Source organism: Chiloscyllium punctatum, chromosome 1, assembly GCF_047496795.1.
Source record: "Chiloscyllium punctatum isolate Juve2018m chromosome 1, sChiPun1.3, whole genome shotgun sequence".
Classification (NCBI taxonomy): Eukaryota; Metazoa; Chordata; class Chondrichthyes; order Orectolobiformes; family Hemiscylliidae; genus Chiloscyllium; species Chiloscyllium punctatum.
Window position 1 is genome coordinate 171,497,905 of NC_092739.1, and position 20,415 is coordinate 171,518,319.

General features: G+C 44.8%; 1 protein-coding gene across 1 annotated transcript in view; it reads right to left on the minus strand.

Annotated features, from left to right (window-relative positions):
- The window catches only part of LOC140480742 (disintegrin and metalloproteinase domain-containing protein 8-like), a 155,160-nt gene that overhangs the window by 45,367 nt on the left and 89,378 nt on the right, over positions 1-20,415 (minus strand). Inside the window, exons 3-6 of the mRNA XM_072576048.1 lie at positions 19,863-19,939; positions 14,780-14,858; positions 8,330-8,406; positions 2,546-2,720 (exon numbers count right to left, since the gene is read on the minus strand). Of these exons, the coding sequence (XP_072432149.1) occupies positions 2,546-2,720; positions 8,330-8,406; positions 14,780-14,858; positions 19,863-19,939 (408 nt within the window). The remainder of the gene's footprint in view (positions 1-2,545; positions 2,721-8,329; positions 8,407-14,779; positions 14,859-19,862; positions 19,940-20,415) is intronic.

Here is a 20,415-nt window from a genome sequence, read left to right on the forward strand (position 1 = left end):
TTCCATCAGGCAGAAGATACAGACACTTGAACACACGCAGCAGCAGGTTCCCTGCCAGTATTAGACTGATGAATAGACTATCTAACTTCAAATAATGTTGATCTTGGCAATGCTGATCTTACTTCAGATACTACCTGTGCAGTATAATCTGTATGCCTCACTCTGTCTAAGCACCTCGTTATCTATATAGTCTTGCTCACTATAATTTGCCTGTACTGCTCAGAAACAAAGCTTTTCACTGTCCTTTGGTACATGTGACCTCAATATATTAAATCAAATAAAATTAAATCAAAGTAGCAAATAACATTCATGCCACACATATGTCAGGTAATGACTATCACCAATAAGACATAACCTAACCACCATCCCTTGACATTCAATGGTGTTTTCATCACTGAAACCCACACTATCACCATTCTGGGGGGCGGGGGTTACCATTCCCCACATAAGGACGCTGGCTACAAGAGCAGGTCAGAGGCTAGAAATCGTGCGGTGAGGAACTCACCTCCTGACTCCCAATGCCTGGCCACAATCAACAAGGCACAAGTCAGGAGTGTAATGGCATATTCCCTACTTGCCTCACCAGGTGCAGTTCCAACAACACACAAGAAGCATCACACCATCCAGGACACAGCAGCGCTTCCCTTGATTGGCAGCATATCCACAAGCATCCACTTCCTCCACCACCTCTCGCAGCACATTCTAGACACTCACCACCTTTTGTGTGAAAAACTTGCCTTGCACATCTCTTTTAAACTGCACCCCCAGCCTTGCACCTTGAACCTGTGTCCTCAGTAATTAACCTCTCCACCTGGGGGAAAACAAACCTCAAAAATCCCACTCTATCCATGCCATTCACAATCTCTTAAACTTCCATCGGATCACCTCTCAACCTCCTGCATTCCAGTGAGAACAAACCTAGTCTATTCCATCTTTCTTCATAGTTAAAATCCCCCAGATTAGGCAAGATCCTAGTAAACCTTTTCTGTCCCCTCTCCAAAGCCTCCACATCCTTCTGGTAGTGGGGTAACCAGAACTGTACACAATATTCCAAGTATGGCCCAACTAAATTTCTATAAAGCTGCAGCATAACTTGTCTATCCTTATACTCAATGCCCCTTCCAATGAAGGGCTTATGCCTGAAACGTTGATTCTCCTGCTCCTTAGGTGCTGCCTAACCTGCTGCGCTTTTCCAGCAACACATTTTTAAGCCCTTTCAATGAAGGAAAGCATGCCACAGGCCCTTATCTCCCTGTGCTGCCACCTTCAGTGATCTGTGGACCTGCACACCCAGATCCCTCTGCATATCAATACTCCTCAGGGTTCTACCATTCACTGTATAATTTCCACCTGTAGTTGACCTTCCGAAATGCAACACCCCACATTTGTCCAGATTAAACTCCATCTGCCATTTTTCTGCCCATGCCTCCAACTCATCTATATCCTGCTGTATCCTCTGACAATCCTCTTATGATCCACAACGCCACCAATCTTTATATCATTCGCAAACTTACTAATTAGACCAGCTATGTCTTCCTCCAAATCATTTATAAAGGTCATGAACAGCAGAGGTCTCAGCACTGATTCTTGTGGAATATCATTAGTCACAGCTTTCCATTCCGAAAAACGTCCTTCCACCATTAGTCTCTGTATCCAATGACTAAGCTCTTCCTGCATCCATCTTGCCAGCTCACCCAATACCATGTGACTTCACCTTTTGTACCAGTCTGCCATGAGGGACCTTGTCAAAGGCTTTACTGAAGTCCATGTCGACAGCATTAACTGCTTTTCCCTCATCAATCACCTTTGTCAGCTCCTCAAAAACATTGACCAAGTTAGTGAGGCACGACCTCCACACCCCCTCCACAATACCATTCTGTTGATCACTAAAAGCATATAAATCTGGCCCCTGAGAATCTTTAAAAAAACTTTCCCTACCACTGATGTGAGGCTCACAGGCATGAATTGTTTTTTGGATTTTCTTTCGACTCTTCTTAAACAATGGGACAATATTGGCTATTCTCCAGTCCTCTGGTACCTCACCAGTGGCAAACTCAAAACGCAAAAATACTCAATTCCAAACAGAACAATAATTTGTAGTGCACGAGATTGATCAGCAGCTGGTCTGATATTGGCCGAGATATTACCATTGATAATGTACCCTGAACAGTTACCTCAGAGTTTTAGTGCAAATGTTTAAAAATGGCAAGTTGCATCTGATTAAAGTCAAAAGACCTTTGTCCAAAGATTGTCCCTTTTCAACTCAAAAACTCCTGGAAGCCCCTTCTGAATAACAGTCTGGGTGTTCCTGAATTGTGGGAACTGCAGCAGTTGTAGAAGACCACTCATTGACACCTTGATCACGGCAATTAGAGATGGACCACAAATATTGTCATGAAATTCTTTTCTTTTAAGAGAACATAGTGAAAAATATTCAAATTATCATCAAGCAGAGGGTACATGGCCTGATTAGGCAGAATGTTTGCAAGGGAAAGTACTGCCATATGTTGCTTTGACTCAGTTAGTTGCTATGTTTATCACTTACCCTTGGTTGAGGCAGAAAACGATCAGTGATGGTTAACTCCTGGACAGAATATTTAACTCCACAGTTAGTGGACACTCGAGAGAATTCTTCAGTTCTGTATGCAACATGTCGGCCACTTTCATCGCCCTCAAGAGGTTCAATAATATAAGTTCGATTATTGAAAATGATCAGAGCACTGGAAGAGAGAGAGATACACACAGAGACAGAGACAGAGACAGAAAACACTCAACAATCATTTAATTAACAGAAACCCTGTACCTATAGATTATATACCTCATGCCCTGCTCAACACATAACGCCCCAGAAAGAGATATAAACTGAGTGTCCTAAACCATGATGAATAAACACACCCCAGTAGAGTTACACAGTGAGTGACCCTTATCCTGCTGAATAGACACACCCCAGTACAGTGACACAGTGAGTGACCCTCACCCTGCTGAATAAACATACCCCAGTACAGTTACACAGTGAGTGACCCTTATCCTGCTGAATAAACACATCCCAGGACAGTTACACAGTGAGTGACCCTTACCCTGCTGAATAAACACATCCCAGGACAGTTACACAGTGAGTGACCCTCACCCTGCTGAATAAACACACCCCAGTACAGTGACACAGTGAGTGATCCTCGCCCTGCTGAATAAACATATCCCAGTACAGTTACACAGTGAGTGACCCTTACCCTGCTGAATAAACACACCCCAGTACAGTTACACAGTGAGTGACCCTCGCCCTGCTGAATAAACATATCCCAGTACAGTTACACAGTGAGTGACCCTTACCCTGCTGAATAAACACACCCCAGTACAGTTACACAGTGAGTGACCCTTATCCTGCTGAATAAACATATCCCAGTACAGTTACACAGTGAGTGACCCTCACGCTGCTGAATAAACACATCTCAGTACAGTTACACAGTAAATGACCTTTATACTGCTGAATAAACACACCCCAGTACAATTACACAGTAAATGACCCTTATCCTGCTGAATAAACACATCTCAGTACAATTACACAGTGAGTGACCCTCACGCTGCTGAATAAACACACCCCAGTACAGTTACACAGTGAGTGACCCTCACGCTGCTGAATAAACACATCCCAGTACAGTTACACAGTGAGTGACCCTTATCCTGCTGAATAAACACATCCCAGTACAGTTACACAGTGAGTGACCCTTATCCTGCTGAATAAACATATCCCAGTACAGTTACACAGTGAGTGACCCTTACCCTGCTGAATAAACACATCCCAGTACAGTTACACAGTGAGTGACCCTTATCCTGCTGAATAAACACATCCCAGTACAGTTACACAGTGAGTGACCCTTACCCTGCTGAATAAACACATCCCAGTACAGTTACACAGTGAGTGACCCTTACCCTGCTGAATAAACACATCCCAGTACAGTTACACAGTAAATGACCCTTATCCTGCTGAATAAACACATCTCAGTACAGTTACACAGTGAGTGACCCTCACCCTGCTGAATAAACACACCCCAGTACAGTTACACAGTGAGTGACCCTTATCCTGCTGAATATACACACCCCAGTACAGTTACACAGTGAGTGACCCTTACCCTGCTGAATAAACACATCCCAGTACAGTTACACAGTAAATGACCCTTATCCTGCTGAATAAACACATCTCAGTACAATTACACAGTGAGTGACCCTTACCCTGCTGAATAAACACATCCCAGTACAGTTACACAGTGAGTGACCCTCACCCTGCTGAATAAACACACCCCAGTACAGTTACACAGTGAGTGACACTCACCCTGCTGAATAAACACATCCCAGTACAGTTACTCAGTGAGTGACCCTTACCCTGCTGAATAAACACACCCCAGTACAGTTACACAGTGAGTGACCCTTATCCTGCTGAATAAACACACCCCAGTACAGTTACTCAGTGAGTGACCCTCACGCTGCTGAACAAACATATCCCAGCACAGTTACACAGTGAGCTTTTTTTATGTACACTTGTGGGAGATGGGCATTTCTGCCTGGACCCAGCATTTATTGTCCATCCCTAGTTGTCCTTGAGAATGTGCTGGTGAGCTGCCTTCTTGTACCGTTACAGTCCATCTGTTTTAAGTTGATCCACAATCCCTTTAGGTTGGAATTTACAGGAGGTAGCTTTGACATGTATCTGCTACACTTGTCCTTGTAGATGGACAAAGTCCTGAAATTCCCTCCCAAAACGCACTGTACATCAACACAGAGCAGGCGGACTGCAGCAGTTCAAGAAGGAGCTCACCCCCACCTTCTCAATGGCCGTGACAGTGATGCCCACCTCCACAAGTGAATAAGTGAAAAACACTCTTTTAAGCAATGCATTCCAGATTTCCATGATCCTCTGTGAGAAATGTTTTCCTTTCGTTCTCTCTAAACCTCTTGCCTGTCATTTTTCATTGTGCTCCATCAGCAGTGACCTTTGACAGCGGGGAGCTACTGCTTATATTGGAGTCTCTCATCGAGTCAGAGATGTAGAGCATGGAAACAGACTGTTTGGTCCAACTAGTCCATACTAACCAGATGTCCAAAATTAATCTATTCCCTTTTGCTCAACCTTTCTTATTCATATCGATAGGCCAAAAGGATTTGGATTTGGTGCTTGGCAACAAGCCAGGCCAGGTGTCAGATCTCTCAGTGGCAGAACATTATGGTGACAGCAATCACAACTGCCTTACCTTTAACATGTCCATGGAAAGGGATAGGAGCAGACAGGAGGGGAAGGTATTTAACTGGGGGAGGGGGATAGGAGCAGACAGGAGGGGAAGGTATTTAACTGGGGGAGGGGGATAGGAGCAGACAGGAGGGGAAGGTATTTAACTGGGGGAGGGGGACAGGAGCAGACAGGAGGGGAAGGTATTTAATTGGGGGAGGGGGACAGGAGCAGACAGGAGGGGAAGGTATTTAATTGGGGGAGGGGGAATTATACTGCTATTAGACAGGAGCCGTGGAGTATAAATTGGGGGAGGGGGAATTATACTGCTATTAGACAGGAGCCGTGGAGTATAAATTGGGGGAGGGGGAATTATACTGCTATTAGACAGGAGGGGAAGGTATTTAATTGGGGGAGGGGGAATTATACTGCTATTAGACAGGAGCCGTGGAGTATAAATTGGGGGAGGGGGAATTATACTGCTATTAGACAGGAGCCGTGGAGTATAAATTGGGGGAGGGGGAATTATACTGCTATTAGACAGGAGCCGTGGAGTATAAATTGGGAACAAGTGTTCGACAGGAAATGCACAGCAGAAAAATGGAGGCTGTTTAAGGAGCACTTGTTGTGACTGTTGGATAACTTTGTCCCACCGAGATAGGCAAGGAATGAAAAGGTTAAGGAACCTTGGATGACAAGAGCAGAGGAACTTCTCATCAAGACAAAGGAGGAAGCTTACTTAAGGTTGAGGAAGGAAGGATCCTGTGCAGCGTTAGAGGGTAGCTCGGAAAAAAACTCAAAAATGCACTGAGGAGAGTTAGGAGTGAGCATGAAAAAGCCTTGGCGGGAAGGATTAGGGAAAACCCAAAGGTATTCTACACTTACATGAGGAATAAGAGAATGATCAGAGAGAGGGTATGGCCGACCAGGGATAGTGGAGGGAACTTGTGCCTGGAGTCTGAAGAGGTGGGGCGGTACTAAATGAGACTTTTGTTTCAGTATTCATTAGACAGAGGGATCTTGTTGATAATGAGAACACTGTGTGACCAGGTTAATCGGGTTGAACAGATTGATGTTAAGGAAGTGGATGTGCTGGAAATTCTGGGAAACATCAAAAGAGCTAAGTCCCCAGGGTCAGACCAGATATATCCAAGGTTACTACAGGAAGTGAGGAATGAGATTGGTGTGCCTCTGGTGATGACCTTTGCATCCTCACTCTCCATGGGAGTAGTATCGGCTATTTGGAGGGAGGTGAATTTTTTCCTCTGTTCAAGAAAGGGAACAGGGAAATCCCTGGGAATTACTGACCAGTCAGTCTAATGTCTGTGGTCAGCAAGGTACTGGAAAGGATTCTGAGAGTTAGGATTTATGACTATTTGGAAATACATAGTGTGATTAAAGACAGTCAGCATAGCTTTGTGAGAGACAGGTCATGCCTCACAAATCTTATTGAGTTCTTTGAGGATGTGACGAGACAAGTTGATGAAGGTCGAGCAGTGAATGTGGTGCATATATGGACTTCAGTAAGGCATTTGATAAGGTTCCCCATGGTAAGCTCATTCAGATTCAGAAAGTTAGGTGGTGTGGAATACAGAGACATTTGGCTGTCTGGATACAGAATTGGCTGGCTGAAAGAAGATAGCAAATGATAGTGGATGGAAAGTACTCCGCCCGGAGGTCAGTGACCAGTGATGTCCTGCAGGGATCTGTTCTTGGGCCTCTGCTCTTTGTAGTTTTTATAAATGACTTGGATGAGTAAGTGGAAGGGTAGGTTGGTAAGTCTGCCAATGACGCAAAGGTCAGTGGAGTGTTGTAGATAGTGTCAAGGGCTGTTACAGGCTATAACAAGACATTGACAGGATGCAGACCTGGGCTGAAATGTGGCAGATGGAGTTCAACCTGAATAATTGCAAAGTGATTTATTTTGGAAAGTAAAATTTGAATGCTGAGTCCAGGGTTAAAGACAGGATTCTTGGCAATGTGGAGGAACAGTGGGATGCCTCAAAGTTGCCACCAAAGTTGATAGGGATGTTGAGAAGGCGAGTGGTGTTTTGGCTTTCATTAACAGGATTTGAGTTTAAGAAATGTGAGGTGGCATGGGGTGGCACACTGGTTAGCACTGCTGCCTCATAGCCTCGGGTGACTGTCTGGGTGGAGTTTGTACATTCTCCCTGTGTCCTCATGGGTTTCCACCAGGTGCGCCGGTTTCCTCCCACTATCTAAAAATGTGCAGGTTTGGTGAATTGGCCATGGTAAATTACCCATAGTGTTCAGGAATGTGTAGGTCAGTCCATTAGTCAGGGGTAAAAACAAGGTCCGGGAATGGGTCTGGGTAGGTTACTCTTCGGAGGGTCAGTGTAGACTTGTTGGGCTGAAGGGCTAGTAGGGATTCAATGATTCTATAAAACTGTGGTTAGACCACACTTGGAATATTTTGTTCATTTCTGGACGCCTCATTATAGGAAGGAGATGGATGCTTTTGAGATGGTGTACAGGAGATTTACCAAGATGCTGCCTGGATTGGGGGCATGTCTCATGAAGAGAGGTTGAGGGAGCTAGGGCTTTTCACACCAGAGAGAAGAAGGAAGAGAGGTGACTTGATAGAGGTGTACAAGGTAATGAGAGGCATACATAGTGTAGACAGCCAGAGACTTTTCCCCAGGACAAGAATGGCAGTCACGAGGGCTCATAATTTTAAGGTGATTGGAGGAAGTAAAGGGGAGATATCAGAGGCAGGTTCTTTACACAGAGTGGGGGGTGCGTGGAATGCACTGTCAGTGGTGGGAGTAGAGTCAGAGACATTAGGGGCATTTACGTGACTGCTGGACAAGCACATGGATGGCAGTAAATTGAGGGGTGTGTAGGTTAGGTTGGTCTTAGATGAAGGTAAATGATAGGTAATACATCGTGGGCTGAAAGGCCTGTGCTGTGCAGTACTGTTCTACGTTTATAGTTACACAGCCAGCAACACTTTTTTTTCAGTAGAATAAAACATTTGATTTCATTTACAAGGTCTCCCCAACTGAACAGGTCACAGATTAAAACCATTGACTATTTTAGCTTATGTTTCATGAACCTGAGTAAAATGCAGAGAAGTATCTGTCAGTTTACCTGAGTCCTGAGCAGGTGCTTGCAGAGACCTGGGATCCAGGATACCTTCTCACAGATCCCTGATAGTAACACTGGTACTGTAAGAAGATGGTCACATCTCAGTATCAATCCCTTCTCATTTCATTGCATCCCAAGAAAACCTCTCAGGAAGTTTTCCATATGTTAAATGCCATTAACATTACAGAACAGATGTAACAAGAACATTGGGTCTCAGAAAGAGGCAACTGGGACTAAACATTAATGGATATTGGAATCCAGAACCAAAAAAAAACCATCAAGCACCTCATTTGCCGCTTAGAGACCCTGCAGGCTTCCAGACTCAATATCAAGCTCAATAACTTTAGGTCTTAAAATCTCCATGTCCTTACCCAACACCCACACACCAGGATTGGTGAGTACGTCATTAACTCATTAGGCAAAAGTGAGGACTGCAGATGCTGGAAACCAGAGTCTAGATCAGAGTGGTGCTGGAAAAGCACAGCAGGTCAGCCAGCATCCGAGGAGCAGGAGAATCACCGTTTCGGGCATGAAGGGTTCTTGCCTGCTGTGCTTTTCCAGCACCACTCTGATCTAGACCATTGTTAACTCATTGTTAGCCACTAACAGTCCCCATTAACAGCTATTCACCCTCCTAGCCAGATCATTATAGAACATAGAACATAGAAATGTACAGCACAGAACAGGCCCTTTGGCCCATGATGTTGTGCTGAGGATTAATCCTAATGTAAAATATAGTATTCAAAGTTTGGGAGAAGATTTGTAGCTCAGGTGCTCGTTGTTGTGGTTCTGTTCGCCGAGCTGGGAATTTGTGTCACAGACGTTTCGTCCCCTGTCTAGGTGACATCCTCAGTGCTTGGGAGCCTCCTGTGAAGCGCTTCTGTGATCTTTCCTCCGGCATTTGTAGTGGTTTGAATCTGCCGCTTCCGGTTGTCAGTTCCAGCTGTCCGCTGTAGTGACCGGTATATTGGGTCCAGGTCGATGTGTTTATTGATTGAATCTGTGGATGAGTGCCATGCCTCTCGGAATTCCCTGGCTGTTCTCTGTTTGGCTTGTCCTATAATAGTAGTGTTGTCCCAGTCGAACTCATGTTGCTTGTCATCTGAGTGTGTGGCTACTAAGGATAGCTGGTCGTGTCGTTTCGTGGATAGCTGGTGTTCATGGATGCGGATTGTTAGCTGTTTTCCTGTTTGTCCTATGTAGTGTTTTGTGCAGCCCTTGCATGGGATTTTATACACTACGTTGGTTTTGCTCATGCTGGGTATCAGGTCCTTCGTCCTGGTGAGTTGTTGTCTGAGAGTGGCTGTTGGTTTGTGTGCTGTTATGAGTCCTAGTGGTCGCAGTAGTCTGGCTGTCAGTTCAGAAACGACATGACCAGTTATCCTTAGTAGCCACACACGCAGATGACAAGCAACATGAGTTCGACTGGGACAACATTATTATTATAGGACAAGCCAAACAGAGAACAGTCAGGGAATTCCTAGAGGCATGGCACTCATCCACAGATTCAATCAATAAGCACATTGACCTGGACCCAATATACCGACCACTGCAGCGGACAGCTGGAACTGACAACCGGAAGCGGCAGATTCAAACCACTACAAATGCCGGAGGAAAGATCACAGAAGCGCTTCACAGGAGGCTCCCAAGCACTAAGGATGTCACCTAGACAGGGGACGAAACGTCTGTGACACAAATTCCCAGCTCGGCGAACAGAACCACAACAGTAAAATATAGTAACTTAACCTACACACCCCACAACTCACTACTATCCATGTGCATGTCCAGCAGTCACTTAAATGTCCCCAATGACTCTGCTTCCACCACCGCTGGCAACGCATTTCATGCATTCACAACTCTCTACATAAAGAACCTACCGTCTCCTTTATATCTTCCTCCTAATATCTTCAAACTGTGCCTTCTTGTACCAGTCAATCCCGCCCTGGGGAAAAGTCTCTGGCTATTGACTCTAACTATTCCTCTCATTATTTTGTACATCTTGATCAGGTCTCCTCTCTTCCTCCTTCTCTGCAGAGAGAAAAGTCCAAGCTTATTCAACCTTTCTTCATAAGGCAAGCCCTCCTGTCCAGGCAGCATCCTGGTAAACCTTCTTTGCACCCTCTCCAAAGCCTCTGTATCTTTCCTATAGTAAGGTGACCAGAACTGGACACAATATTCCAAGTGTGGTCTCACCAGGGACTTGTAGAGCTGCAGCAAAACCTCACGGCTCTTAAACTCGATTGCTTTGTCTGTCTAATTGCTCTTGTCTCCCTTTGAGCTCTATTGCTACTCAGCGTTTACTCCTTGGACCTTCACCCCATCCTCTGTGCTGCATATAAACCAATATTTTCCCAGCTACCATCAATTCTGAGGAAGGGTCATTCGACCTGAAATGTTAACTCTGATTTTTCTCTCCAGATGCTGCCAGACCTGCTGAGCTTTTCCAGCAATTTCTGTTTTTGTACCTTGCTGCTCTGTAGGCCTCAGTCTAGGGGGCTGGCAGCTTGCTCAATCTCGCACCTTCAACATGTGCGGTGGTCACTCTCACCGATACTGTCATGGTCAGATACACCTGCAGCCAGAGATTGGTGAGGATGAGGTCAGGATGGTTTTCCCTCTTGTTGGTTCCCTCCCCACCTGCCCCAGACCCAGTCTATCAGCGATGCCCTTTAGGACCCGACCAGCTCGATCAGTAATGCTGCTGCCGAGCCACTCTTGGTGGTGGGACATTGAAATCCCCCACCCAGAGTACATTCTGTACCCTTACCACCCTCAGTGCTTCCTCTGAGTGTTGTTCAACATGGAGGAGTAATGATTCATCAGTCGAGGGAGGGTGGTAGGTGGTAATCAGCAGGAGGTTTCCTTGCTCATGTCTAACCTGAAGCCATGAGACTTCATGGGGTCCGGAGTCAAAGTTGAGGACTCCCAGGGCAACTCCCTCCCGACTGTGTATGTCCTGCCAGTGGGACAGGGCATTTCTAGGGATGGTGATGGTGGGGTCTGGTACATTGTCTGTGAGGTATGATTTTGTTAATGTGACTATGACAGGATGTTGAAGAATTTGAAACAGCATTAAAGCAATGCAGAATTTTATATATTGACAGCAAAACAAATTTCAACAGTGTCTTGCAAACTCTCTTGTCATACAGTCATACAGCACAGAAACAAACAAATTGTTGCTGGCTAGATAATTATACATCCTGTCTCTTGTAATCCTTTCTAAAATCTTTCCCACAACAGATGTAAGGCTCACGGGTCTACCAAACCAGAGGACACAGCTTAAAAATATGGAGTAGGCCATTTAGGACAGAGATGAGGAGAAACATCTTCACCCAGAGAGTGGTGGGTGTGTGGAATGCTCTTCCCCCGAGGGCAGTGGAGGCCCAGTCTCTGGATTCATTTAAGAAAGAATTGGATAGAGCTCTTAAAGATAGTGGAGTCAAGGTTTATGGAGATAAGGCTGGAACAGGATACTGATTGGGAATGATCAGCCATGATCATATTGAATGGTGGTGCAGACTTGAAGGGCAGAATGGCCTACTCCTGCACCTATTGTCTATTGTCTATTATATTGTCTATAATTACCTGGGTTATCTCTGCTGTCCTTCTTGAACAAGAGCACAACATTTGCAATCCTCCAGTCCTCTGGTACTAAACCTGTAGACAATGACCACTCAAAGATCAAGGCCAAAGGCTCCAACATCTCCTCCCTAACTTCTCAGAGAATCCTTGGATAAATCCCCCGGCCCAGAGGACTTGTCTGCTTTCACACTTTCCAGAATTGATAACACCACCTGCTTACTAATCTCAATCCTTTCTCGTCTAATAGCCAGGACCTCGTTCTTCTCCTCTATAATATTCTCCTTTTCCTGAGTGAAAACCGATGAGAAATATTCATTTAGCACCTCTCCGATCTCCACAGGGTCCACACACAGCTTCCTACTTCTGTCTTTGACTGGCCCTATTCCTCCCCTCATCATCCTGTTATTCTTCACATACATATAGAAAGCTTTAGACTTCTCCTTTATTCTACCTGCTAAAGATTGCTCCGGTCCCCTCCTTGCTCTTCTTAACGCTCTCTTTAAATCCTTCCTCGCTGATCTGTACCTCTCCATTGCCTCATCTGAATCATCTCATCTCAACATCACATGAGCCTCCTTCTTCTGCTGAACAAGAGATGCAATTTCTGTAGTAAACCACGGTTCCCTTACCTTATCACCTCCTCCCTGCCTGACAGGGACAGACCTGACAAAGAAACGTAATATCTGTTCCTGAAACCAGCTCCACATTTCCATTGTCCCCATCCCCTGCATTTTGCTACCCCATTCTCTGCCTCCTAATTCCTGCCTAATCACATTATAATTGCCCTTGTCCCATCGATAAGTCTTGACCTGTGGCATGTACCGATCCCTTTCCATCGCTAAACTAAACGTAACTGAATTATGGTCACTCTCTCCAAAGTGCTCACCTACAACTAAATCAAACACCTGGCCTGGTTCAATACCAAGGACCAGATCCAGTGTGGCCTCCCCTTTCGTCAGCCCTTTGACATACTGTGTCAGGAAACCCTCCTGTACATAATGGCCAAAAATGGACCTATCTAAGTTACTCAACCTATAGTATTTCCAGTCAATATTTGTAAACTCCCAAAAGGGTGACCTCTCCTGTCCTGTTTCTAACCTCAGTCCATACTACCTCAGTGGACAAGTCCTCAAACGTCCTTTCTGACATCATAATACTGTCCTTGACTAACAATGCCACACTTCCCCCTCTTTTACCATCTTCTGTGTTCTTACTGAAACATCTAAATCCCTGAACTTGCAACAACCATTCTGCAACAACTGCACTTCTCACAAATGCTGATCATTTTGTCAAGTATTCCAAATTCCATTTACCTGTTGGTCTTGTCTGTTTGACCCAGGTTGACAGAAAGTACGGAGTGGTTTCTCTCCTTCACATTAATTACTATTTATCATAGACAGTAATCAGTTACAATTAGAAAGAGACAATTATGAATTATCAACATTTAACTATATGAGTTAAAACTCTAACCTCAAAAACTCTCCCCATGCACGCAAATAGACACAATAAAAAAAAGTGGAGGGTAAACCTGTTCATTGGTCCCTGTCCCCAGAGTTCACAGAGATGATTGCTTTGGTTTGTCAGAGTTTGTTTATTGTTGATCTTCCCTCTCCAGGAACTTTCACTTGCTGCAGCAGGCATAGAGCAGCTGGTTCACAACTTATAAAGTCTGTGCTTTATTCAGTAAAAGCCACATACTGGATTAGTGGTGCTGGAAGAGCACAACAGTTCAGGCAGCATCCAACGAGCAGCGAAATCAACGTTTCGGGCAAAAGCCCTTCACAGCCTATTGCAGCAACAGGTGAGGGAAAATAAACTTGCTTTTTACTGGATATGGGCATTGCTGACTGGGCCTACCCATATTGCCCACAGGGCAGTTAAGTGTCAATTAAATTGTTATGAGCCTGGAGTCACAGGTACGCCAGACTATGTAAGGAAACAGAAAGGATGTTACATGGAATTGTATAAATTTTAAAAAGTCATCAGCAGAATTTTATTCCTGATTTTCACTGAATTGCAAATTCCACTATCCATGATGGCCAAATTTGAACTCATGTCCCTGGAACAATACCTGAGTCTAGCAATAACATGGTTAGGCTATCACCTTCCTGTAAGTACCAATGGGTAAAAAGCTTTTTTAATCAATAACTACCCACCCTTCCACAGATTAATCTGTTACGTGTTGAAGACTCCAGGACTCAACTTGATGGAGTTTAGAAGAATGAGAGGGGAGGAATCTGATTAAATCTTACAGAATACTGAGCAGCCTGGTCACAGAGGACATTGGGAAGGGGCTTCCTTTGGCAAGAGAGACGAGGAGCTGAGGGAACAGCCTTAGAGTAAAGGGAAGACCCTCTAAAACTGAGATATGGAGAAATGTCTTTAGCCAGAGAGTGATGAACCTGTGGAAACCATTGTCACAGAAGGCTGTGGAGCCCAGGTCATTGAGTATATTCAAAACAGAAATAGACAAGTTCTTGATTACCAAGGGGATCGTGGGTTACTGGGAGAAAGCAGGAAAATGAGGTTGATAAAACCCATCAGCCATGATTGAATAGCAGAGCAGATTCGATGGGCCGAATAGCCTAATTTCTGTTTCTCTGTCTTATGGTCTTATGTTGGCCAAATCCCTCTTGTAGACATCCCCATGCTCCAGCCCATCTTTTGAGCTTCCCCCCACACTGTTTGAACCAGCAGCTGTATAAACAGCACTGACAATGACAGTCAGATCACTTACTTTTCAAAAGTACAGGAATTCTTTCCACATTCATTGGTTTTCCATTTCAGTTCGCAGTCAAAAATACAGGAAAATAAAAAGGCACACTCTTGAGACCACATTCAATCAAATTTCATCTACAAGAGATTGCTTACCAGATCAGTGCCTTTCTCTGTCACCACAGTCTCATTTGATAGATGGTATGATATCTGGAAGTCTTTGGTTGTGAGATATCTGTGGAGAAAAGAGCCTGATTGAACAGAGTTCCTCAGTACTGGTCTGTCCATAAAAGATATACTGAGGCTGAGATGCTGACCATTAAACTGGCACAAAGGCCAAAAGACAAATGCAGCAAAGGATGCCCTTCCCTTAAGGGTATGAACGAACCAGATAGTTTCACCATTACAGACTCCAGATTTCAAATCCAGATTAATTCATAGAATTGGAGACATTGCGGGAATGTCACTGGGTGAGTAATCTGGAATCTGGAGCTGAGGATGTGGGTTTGAATCCCATCACGGCAGAATGTGAAACTTAGTTTTTTATAAAAAAGCTAAGTTACAATCGAGGCTGAATCTTTCTTTCTGTGGTTTATAACAAGACCTTTTCAAACAGTTTTTGGTCAGAAGTCACACAACACTACGTTATAGTGCAATAGGTTTATTTGAAATCACAAGCTTTCGGCATGCTGCCTTTCTGCATATCAAACCAGGTTTTATCTGGGGTCTGAATGTTGCAGTCTTACTCTGTATGCATCTGGGTAACCAGGAGTTCTCTCTTCAGTCATATTACCTTTTTCTTTGTCAGACATGTCTACACTGAGCCCATAGAATCCAATTTTTAAATACTTCCCATTTATTTGCTGCTAAGTAGCTGCATCCAGTCCACTTATACAGATCACCTAAGCTTTGTAAAATTTATCATTCCATCCACGTACCACCCTCTGTGTGAAAAAGTTGCCCCTTTTTTATATCTTTCCCTCTCACCCTAGACCTATGCTCTCTAGTTCTGGACTCTCCACCCCAGAGAAAAGACACTATCCATGCCCTTCATGATTTTATAAACCTCTATGAGGTCACCCCTCAGCTTCCAACGTTCCAGGGAAAACAGCCCCAGCCTGTTCAGCCTCTTCCTATAGCTCAAATCCACCACCCCGGTAACATCCTGCTAAACCTTTTCTGAACCCTTTCAAATTTTGCAACAACCTTCCGATAGGAAGGAGACCAGGATTGCACGCAATATTCCAACAGTGGCCTAACCAATGTCCTGTACAGCCACAACATGACCTCCCAACCCCTTTTGGTGGGTGGGTTTGTCGTGGATATTGGTAGCCAGTCTATCCCCAGAAATGGAAATAGAGATGTCGAGGAAGGAGAGCGAGGAGTCAGAGAGCAAGTGGAAGTGGGAGCAGGATGGAAATTGGAAGTGAAATTGATAAACTTTTCCAATTTTGGATGAGAGAGGGAAACAGCAACAATAGTAATGTCTGTATACTGGAGAAAGAGTTGTGGGTGGGAGGCTGAAATAGGATGTCCCCCACGAAAGAGACAGGCATCACTGGGACCCATGCAGGTAGCCATGCCCACCCCTCTGATCTCAAGAAAACGACGGCAGTTAGAAGTTGTTGAGGGTGGGAACGAGCTCGGCAGGGTAGGGACAGGTGGGTGGTGGGTGGGGGGAGGGGGGCTGGTGGATGGGGACATTTCAGACCTTTGTCCCAGGAAGAAGCAGAGAACTCTGAGACCATCCTGGTGGGGGATGGATGTGTAAAGGGATTGCACCTCCACACCTCCATGGGAAAGAGGAGGCAGCTGGAGCGTGCAAACTGGAAATTCTGAAACTGCCATAAAGCATCTGATGAATTGTGGATGTAAATGGGCAAGGACTGGACCAGGAGTGAAAAGACTAAGAAAAGGTCAGAAGAGATGAGTTATAGTGGGGCAGGAGCAGGCAGAAACATTTTGGGTGAATTAGAATTAGAATCAGAATCCGAATCCCTACAGTGTGGAAACAGGCCCTTCAGCACAGCCGAAGAATAACCCACACAGACCCATTCCCCTACCCTATATTTGCCCCTGACTAATGCACCTAACCTACAAATCCCTATGGGCAATTTAACATGGCCAACTGAACTAACCTGCACATCTTTGGACTGCGGGAAGAAATCGGCGCAACTGAAGGAAACCCATGCAGACATGGGGAGAATGTTCAACTCCACGTAGACAGTCACCCGAGACTGCAATCGAACCCGGGTCCCCAGCACTGTGAGGCAGCAGTGCTAACCACTGAGCCACCATGCCGCCCGCTACACTGTGTTTTATGAAGGAGGTAGAAGTGAGCTGTGCATGGTTGGGACACGATCAGCTTGGAGGCAGTGTGGAGTAAGGGTTGAGGCAGGGACAGGAGGTGGAGATCACCAGATGAAACGAGGCTGATGACTGTAGTTGACTGATGTTCCTTGGTGGAGTCATAGACCAGGAGAAGATTGGAGAATGTATCAGACAGATAGCACTCAGTCTCTGCAATGCAGAGGTTGAGCGACCAGACAACAACAACAACACCACCACCCTTATCAATAGGCTTAATAACAGTCAGGGATTGGATCTAAGAGCATAGAGTGTAGTCAGTTTCCACAATGGTAGGTTGGAAGGGAAGATTGGGGTGGGGGGTGACGAGAGAGAAATTGAGGCAACCTACATCATGTTGCCAGTTCTCAATGAACAGGTCAAGAATATAGATCTTTACAGCGCAGTAAAGACCCTTCAAGCCCTTGATGTCGCGCTGACCTGTGGAACCAATCTGAAGCCCATCTAACCCACACTATTCCATTATCATCCATATGCCTAAAAATGTGTTGCTGGAAAAGCAAATTATCTTAGCCTGCTTGGCACACCCTCCTCATTCCTGAAGAAGGGCTTATGCCCGAAACGTCGATTCTCCTGCTCCTTTGATTCTGCCTGACCTGCTGCACTTTTCCAGCATCACATTTTTAAGCTCTGATCTCCAGCATCTGCAGTCCTCACTTTCTCCTCATCTATATGCCTAACCAATAAACATTTAACTGCCCTTAAAGTTGATGAGTCTACGACTGTTATAGGCAGGCAGCACGTTCCACGCCCCTACTACTCTGAGTAAAGAAACTACCTCTGACATCTGTCCTATCTCTAACACCTCTCAATTTAAATGATGTTAAGGGTACTTAAATGGGCATTTATCATTCGTATGGATAATAATGTAACGCTGTAGGTTAAGATTTTTTTCACAGGTCGGTGCAACATCGAGGGCCGAATGGCTTGTACTGTGCTGGAACGTTCTATGTTTTATAAGTCTATCCAAAGATCACTTAAGTGCCCTTAAGGTTGGCGAGTCCACAACTGTTGCAGGCAGTGTGTTCCATGTCCCTACTGCTCTCTGAATAAAGAAACTACCTCTGTCATCTGTCCTATATCTACCACCCCTCAATTTTAAGCTACGTCCCCTCATGTAGCCATCACCATCCGAAGAAAAAGGCTCTCACTGTCCACCCTATCTAACCCTCTGATTATCTTATACATCTCAATTAAGTCACCTCTCAATCTTCTTCTCTCTAACAAAAACAGCCTCAAGTTCCTCAATCTTTCCTCGTAAGACTTTCCCTCCATACCAGGCAACATCCTAATAAATCTCCTCTGAACCCTTTCCATAGTTTCCACATCCTTCCTATAATGCAGTAACAAGAACTGTACACAATACTCCAAGTGCGGCTGCACCAGAGTTTTGTACAGCTGCAGCATAGTTCCGAAACTCAATCCCTCTACCAATAAAAGCTAACACAACGTACGTCTTCTTAACCACCCTATCAACCTGGGTGGCAACTTTCAGGGATCTATGAACATGAACGCTGAGATTTCTCTGCTCATCCATACGACCAAGAATCTTAGCATGAGCCCAGTACTCTGCATTCCTGTTACTCCTTTCAAAGTGAATCACCTCACACTGTTCCACATTAAACTCCATTTGCCATCTTTCAGCCCAGCTCTGCAGCTTATCTATGTCCCTCTGTAACCTGCAACATCCTTCAGCACTATCCACAACTGTACCTACCTCAGTGTCATCTGCAAATTTACTTACCCATCCTTCTATGCCCTCATCCAGATAATTGAGAAAAATGGCAAACAGCAGTAGCTCCAAAACAGATCCTTGCAGTACACCACAAGTAACTGAACTCCAGGATGAATATTTTCCATCAGCCACCACCGTCTGCCTTCTTTCAGATCACCAATTTCTGATCCAAACCGCTGAATCACCTTCAATCCCATGCCCTTGTATTTTGTGCAATTGCCTACCGTGGGGAACCTTATCAAATGCCTTACTGAAATCCATATATACCACATCAACCACTTTACCCTCATCCACCTGTTTGGTCACTTTCTCAAAGAACTCAATAAGGTTTGTGAGGCATATAAGGTTTGTCAAGTGCGGGTAAAAGGCCAAGCAGGGGTCAAGGTGGAGGAAGAGAATTGGAGGTTGGCAAAGTGTTCTGTAGCATGGGGAGAGGACTCTTGTTACCATTCCTCTGTCTGTCTAACTGCTCCTCTCTCTCTTTGGACTCTATCCCCATCTATCGTTTAATCCTTATCCCCATTCCCCAACCCTATCTTCTGCATTTTCCTAGCTACTATCAGTTCTGAGGAAGGGTCATTCGACCAGAAACGTTAACTCTGATTTCTCTCTAAAGCTGCTGCCAAACCTGCTGAGCTTTCCAATAATTTCTGTTTTGTTTCTGATTTATAGCATCTGCAGTTCTTTGTGTTTTTACCTACAATTCAGATGGTTCTTGCTCTGATTCTGGAATACATCAGCCCATCATGCCATCACAGGGTGAGAACATAGGAACAGGAAAAGGCCATTCCCTGTTCTGCCATTCAATGTAGACGAGTCAATGGTAATTCTGTCATTCAATGAGATCATGGCTGTTTTCTGACCGAGCTCCATATGCCTGCCTTTGGTCGATATCCCTGAATACAGTACAGTTTTGTAGTATCTTTTCAAGCACTTCCTAAGCATATAACACCAACACAGATTAGATACAGAGTGAAGTGTTCTCTGCTATGAACATTTTCAGAAGGCTACATCTCCATTTAATATTTCAATAGAAAATGCTCATCTACCATCCACTTGTAGGTCAGAGTGATTTTGGGTCAAAATGTGGGTATAACTGTTCTATGTTGCTTCTAATAAAAAGCAAGATCTACTCACGTATTCTTTTTGAGATCCAGAATTACTTCGACTCTATCTAACTCCACTGAAATGCTGATGTTATCTGGTTGGCTCCACTGCACAGAAAACAAAACAACGCATAGCATTGGTACAGTAAAGATGACATACATATAGGCAGAAACGTTTCTCATTTGTTCATAGACGTTGCTGGCTCCCTAGGTTTGCTTCCCGATTCCCATTGCCCTTTCATGCTAATGCAACAAGTACAGTGACAATAAGGTGGGTGAACGTGCAGCAGGATTGGTGCCTGGGATTTCGATGTTGTGGTCATTTTGGAGACATGGGCACAGCAAGGACAGGAATTGTTATTGCAGGTCCCGGGATTCAGATGTTCCAGTAAGGACAGAGACAAAGGTAAAAGAGGGTGAGGTATGGCACTTTTATTCAAAGACAATGTTACGGTGGCAGAAAGGATGTTTGAGGACTCGTCTACTGAGGTCGTATGGGCTGGGGTTAGAAACAGGAAAGGAGAGGTCACTCTGTTGGGAGTTTTCTATAGGCCTCTGAATAATTCCAGAGATGTAGAGGAAAG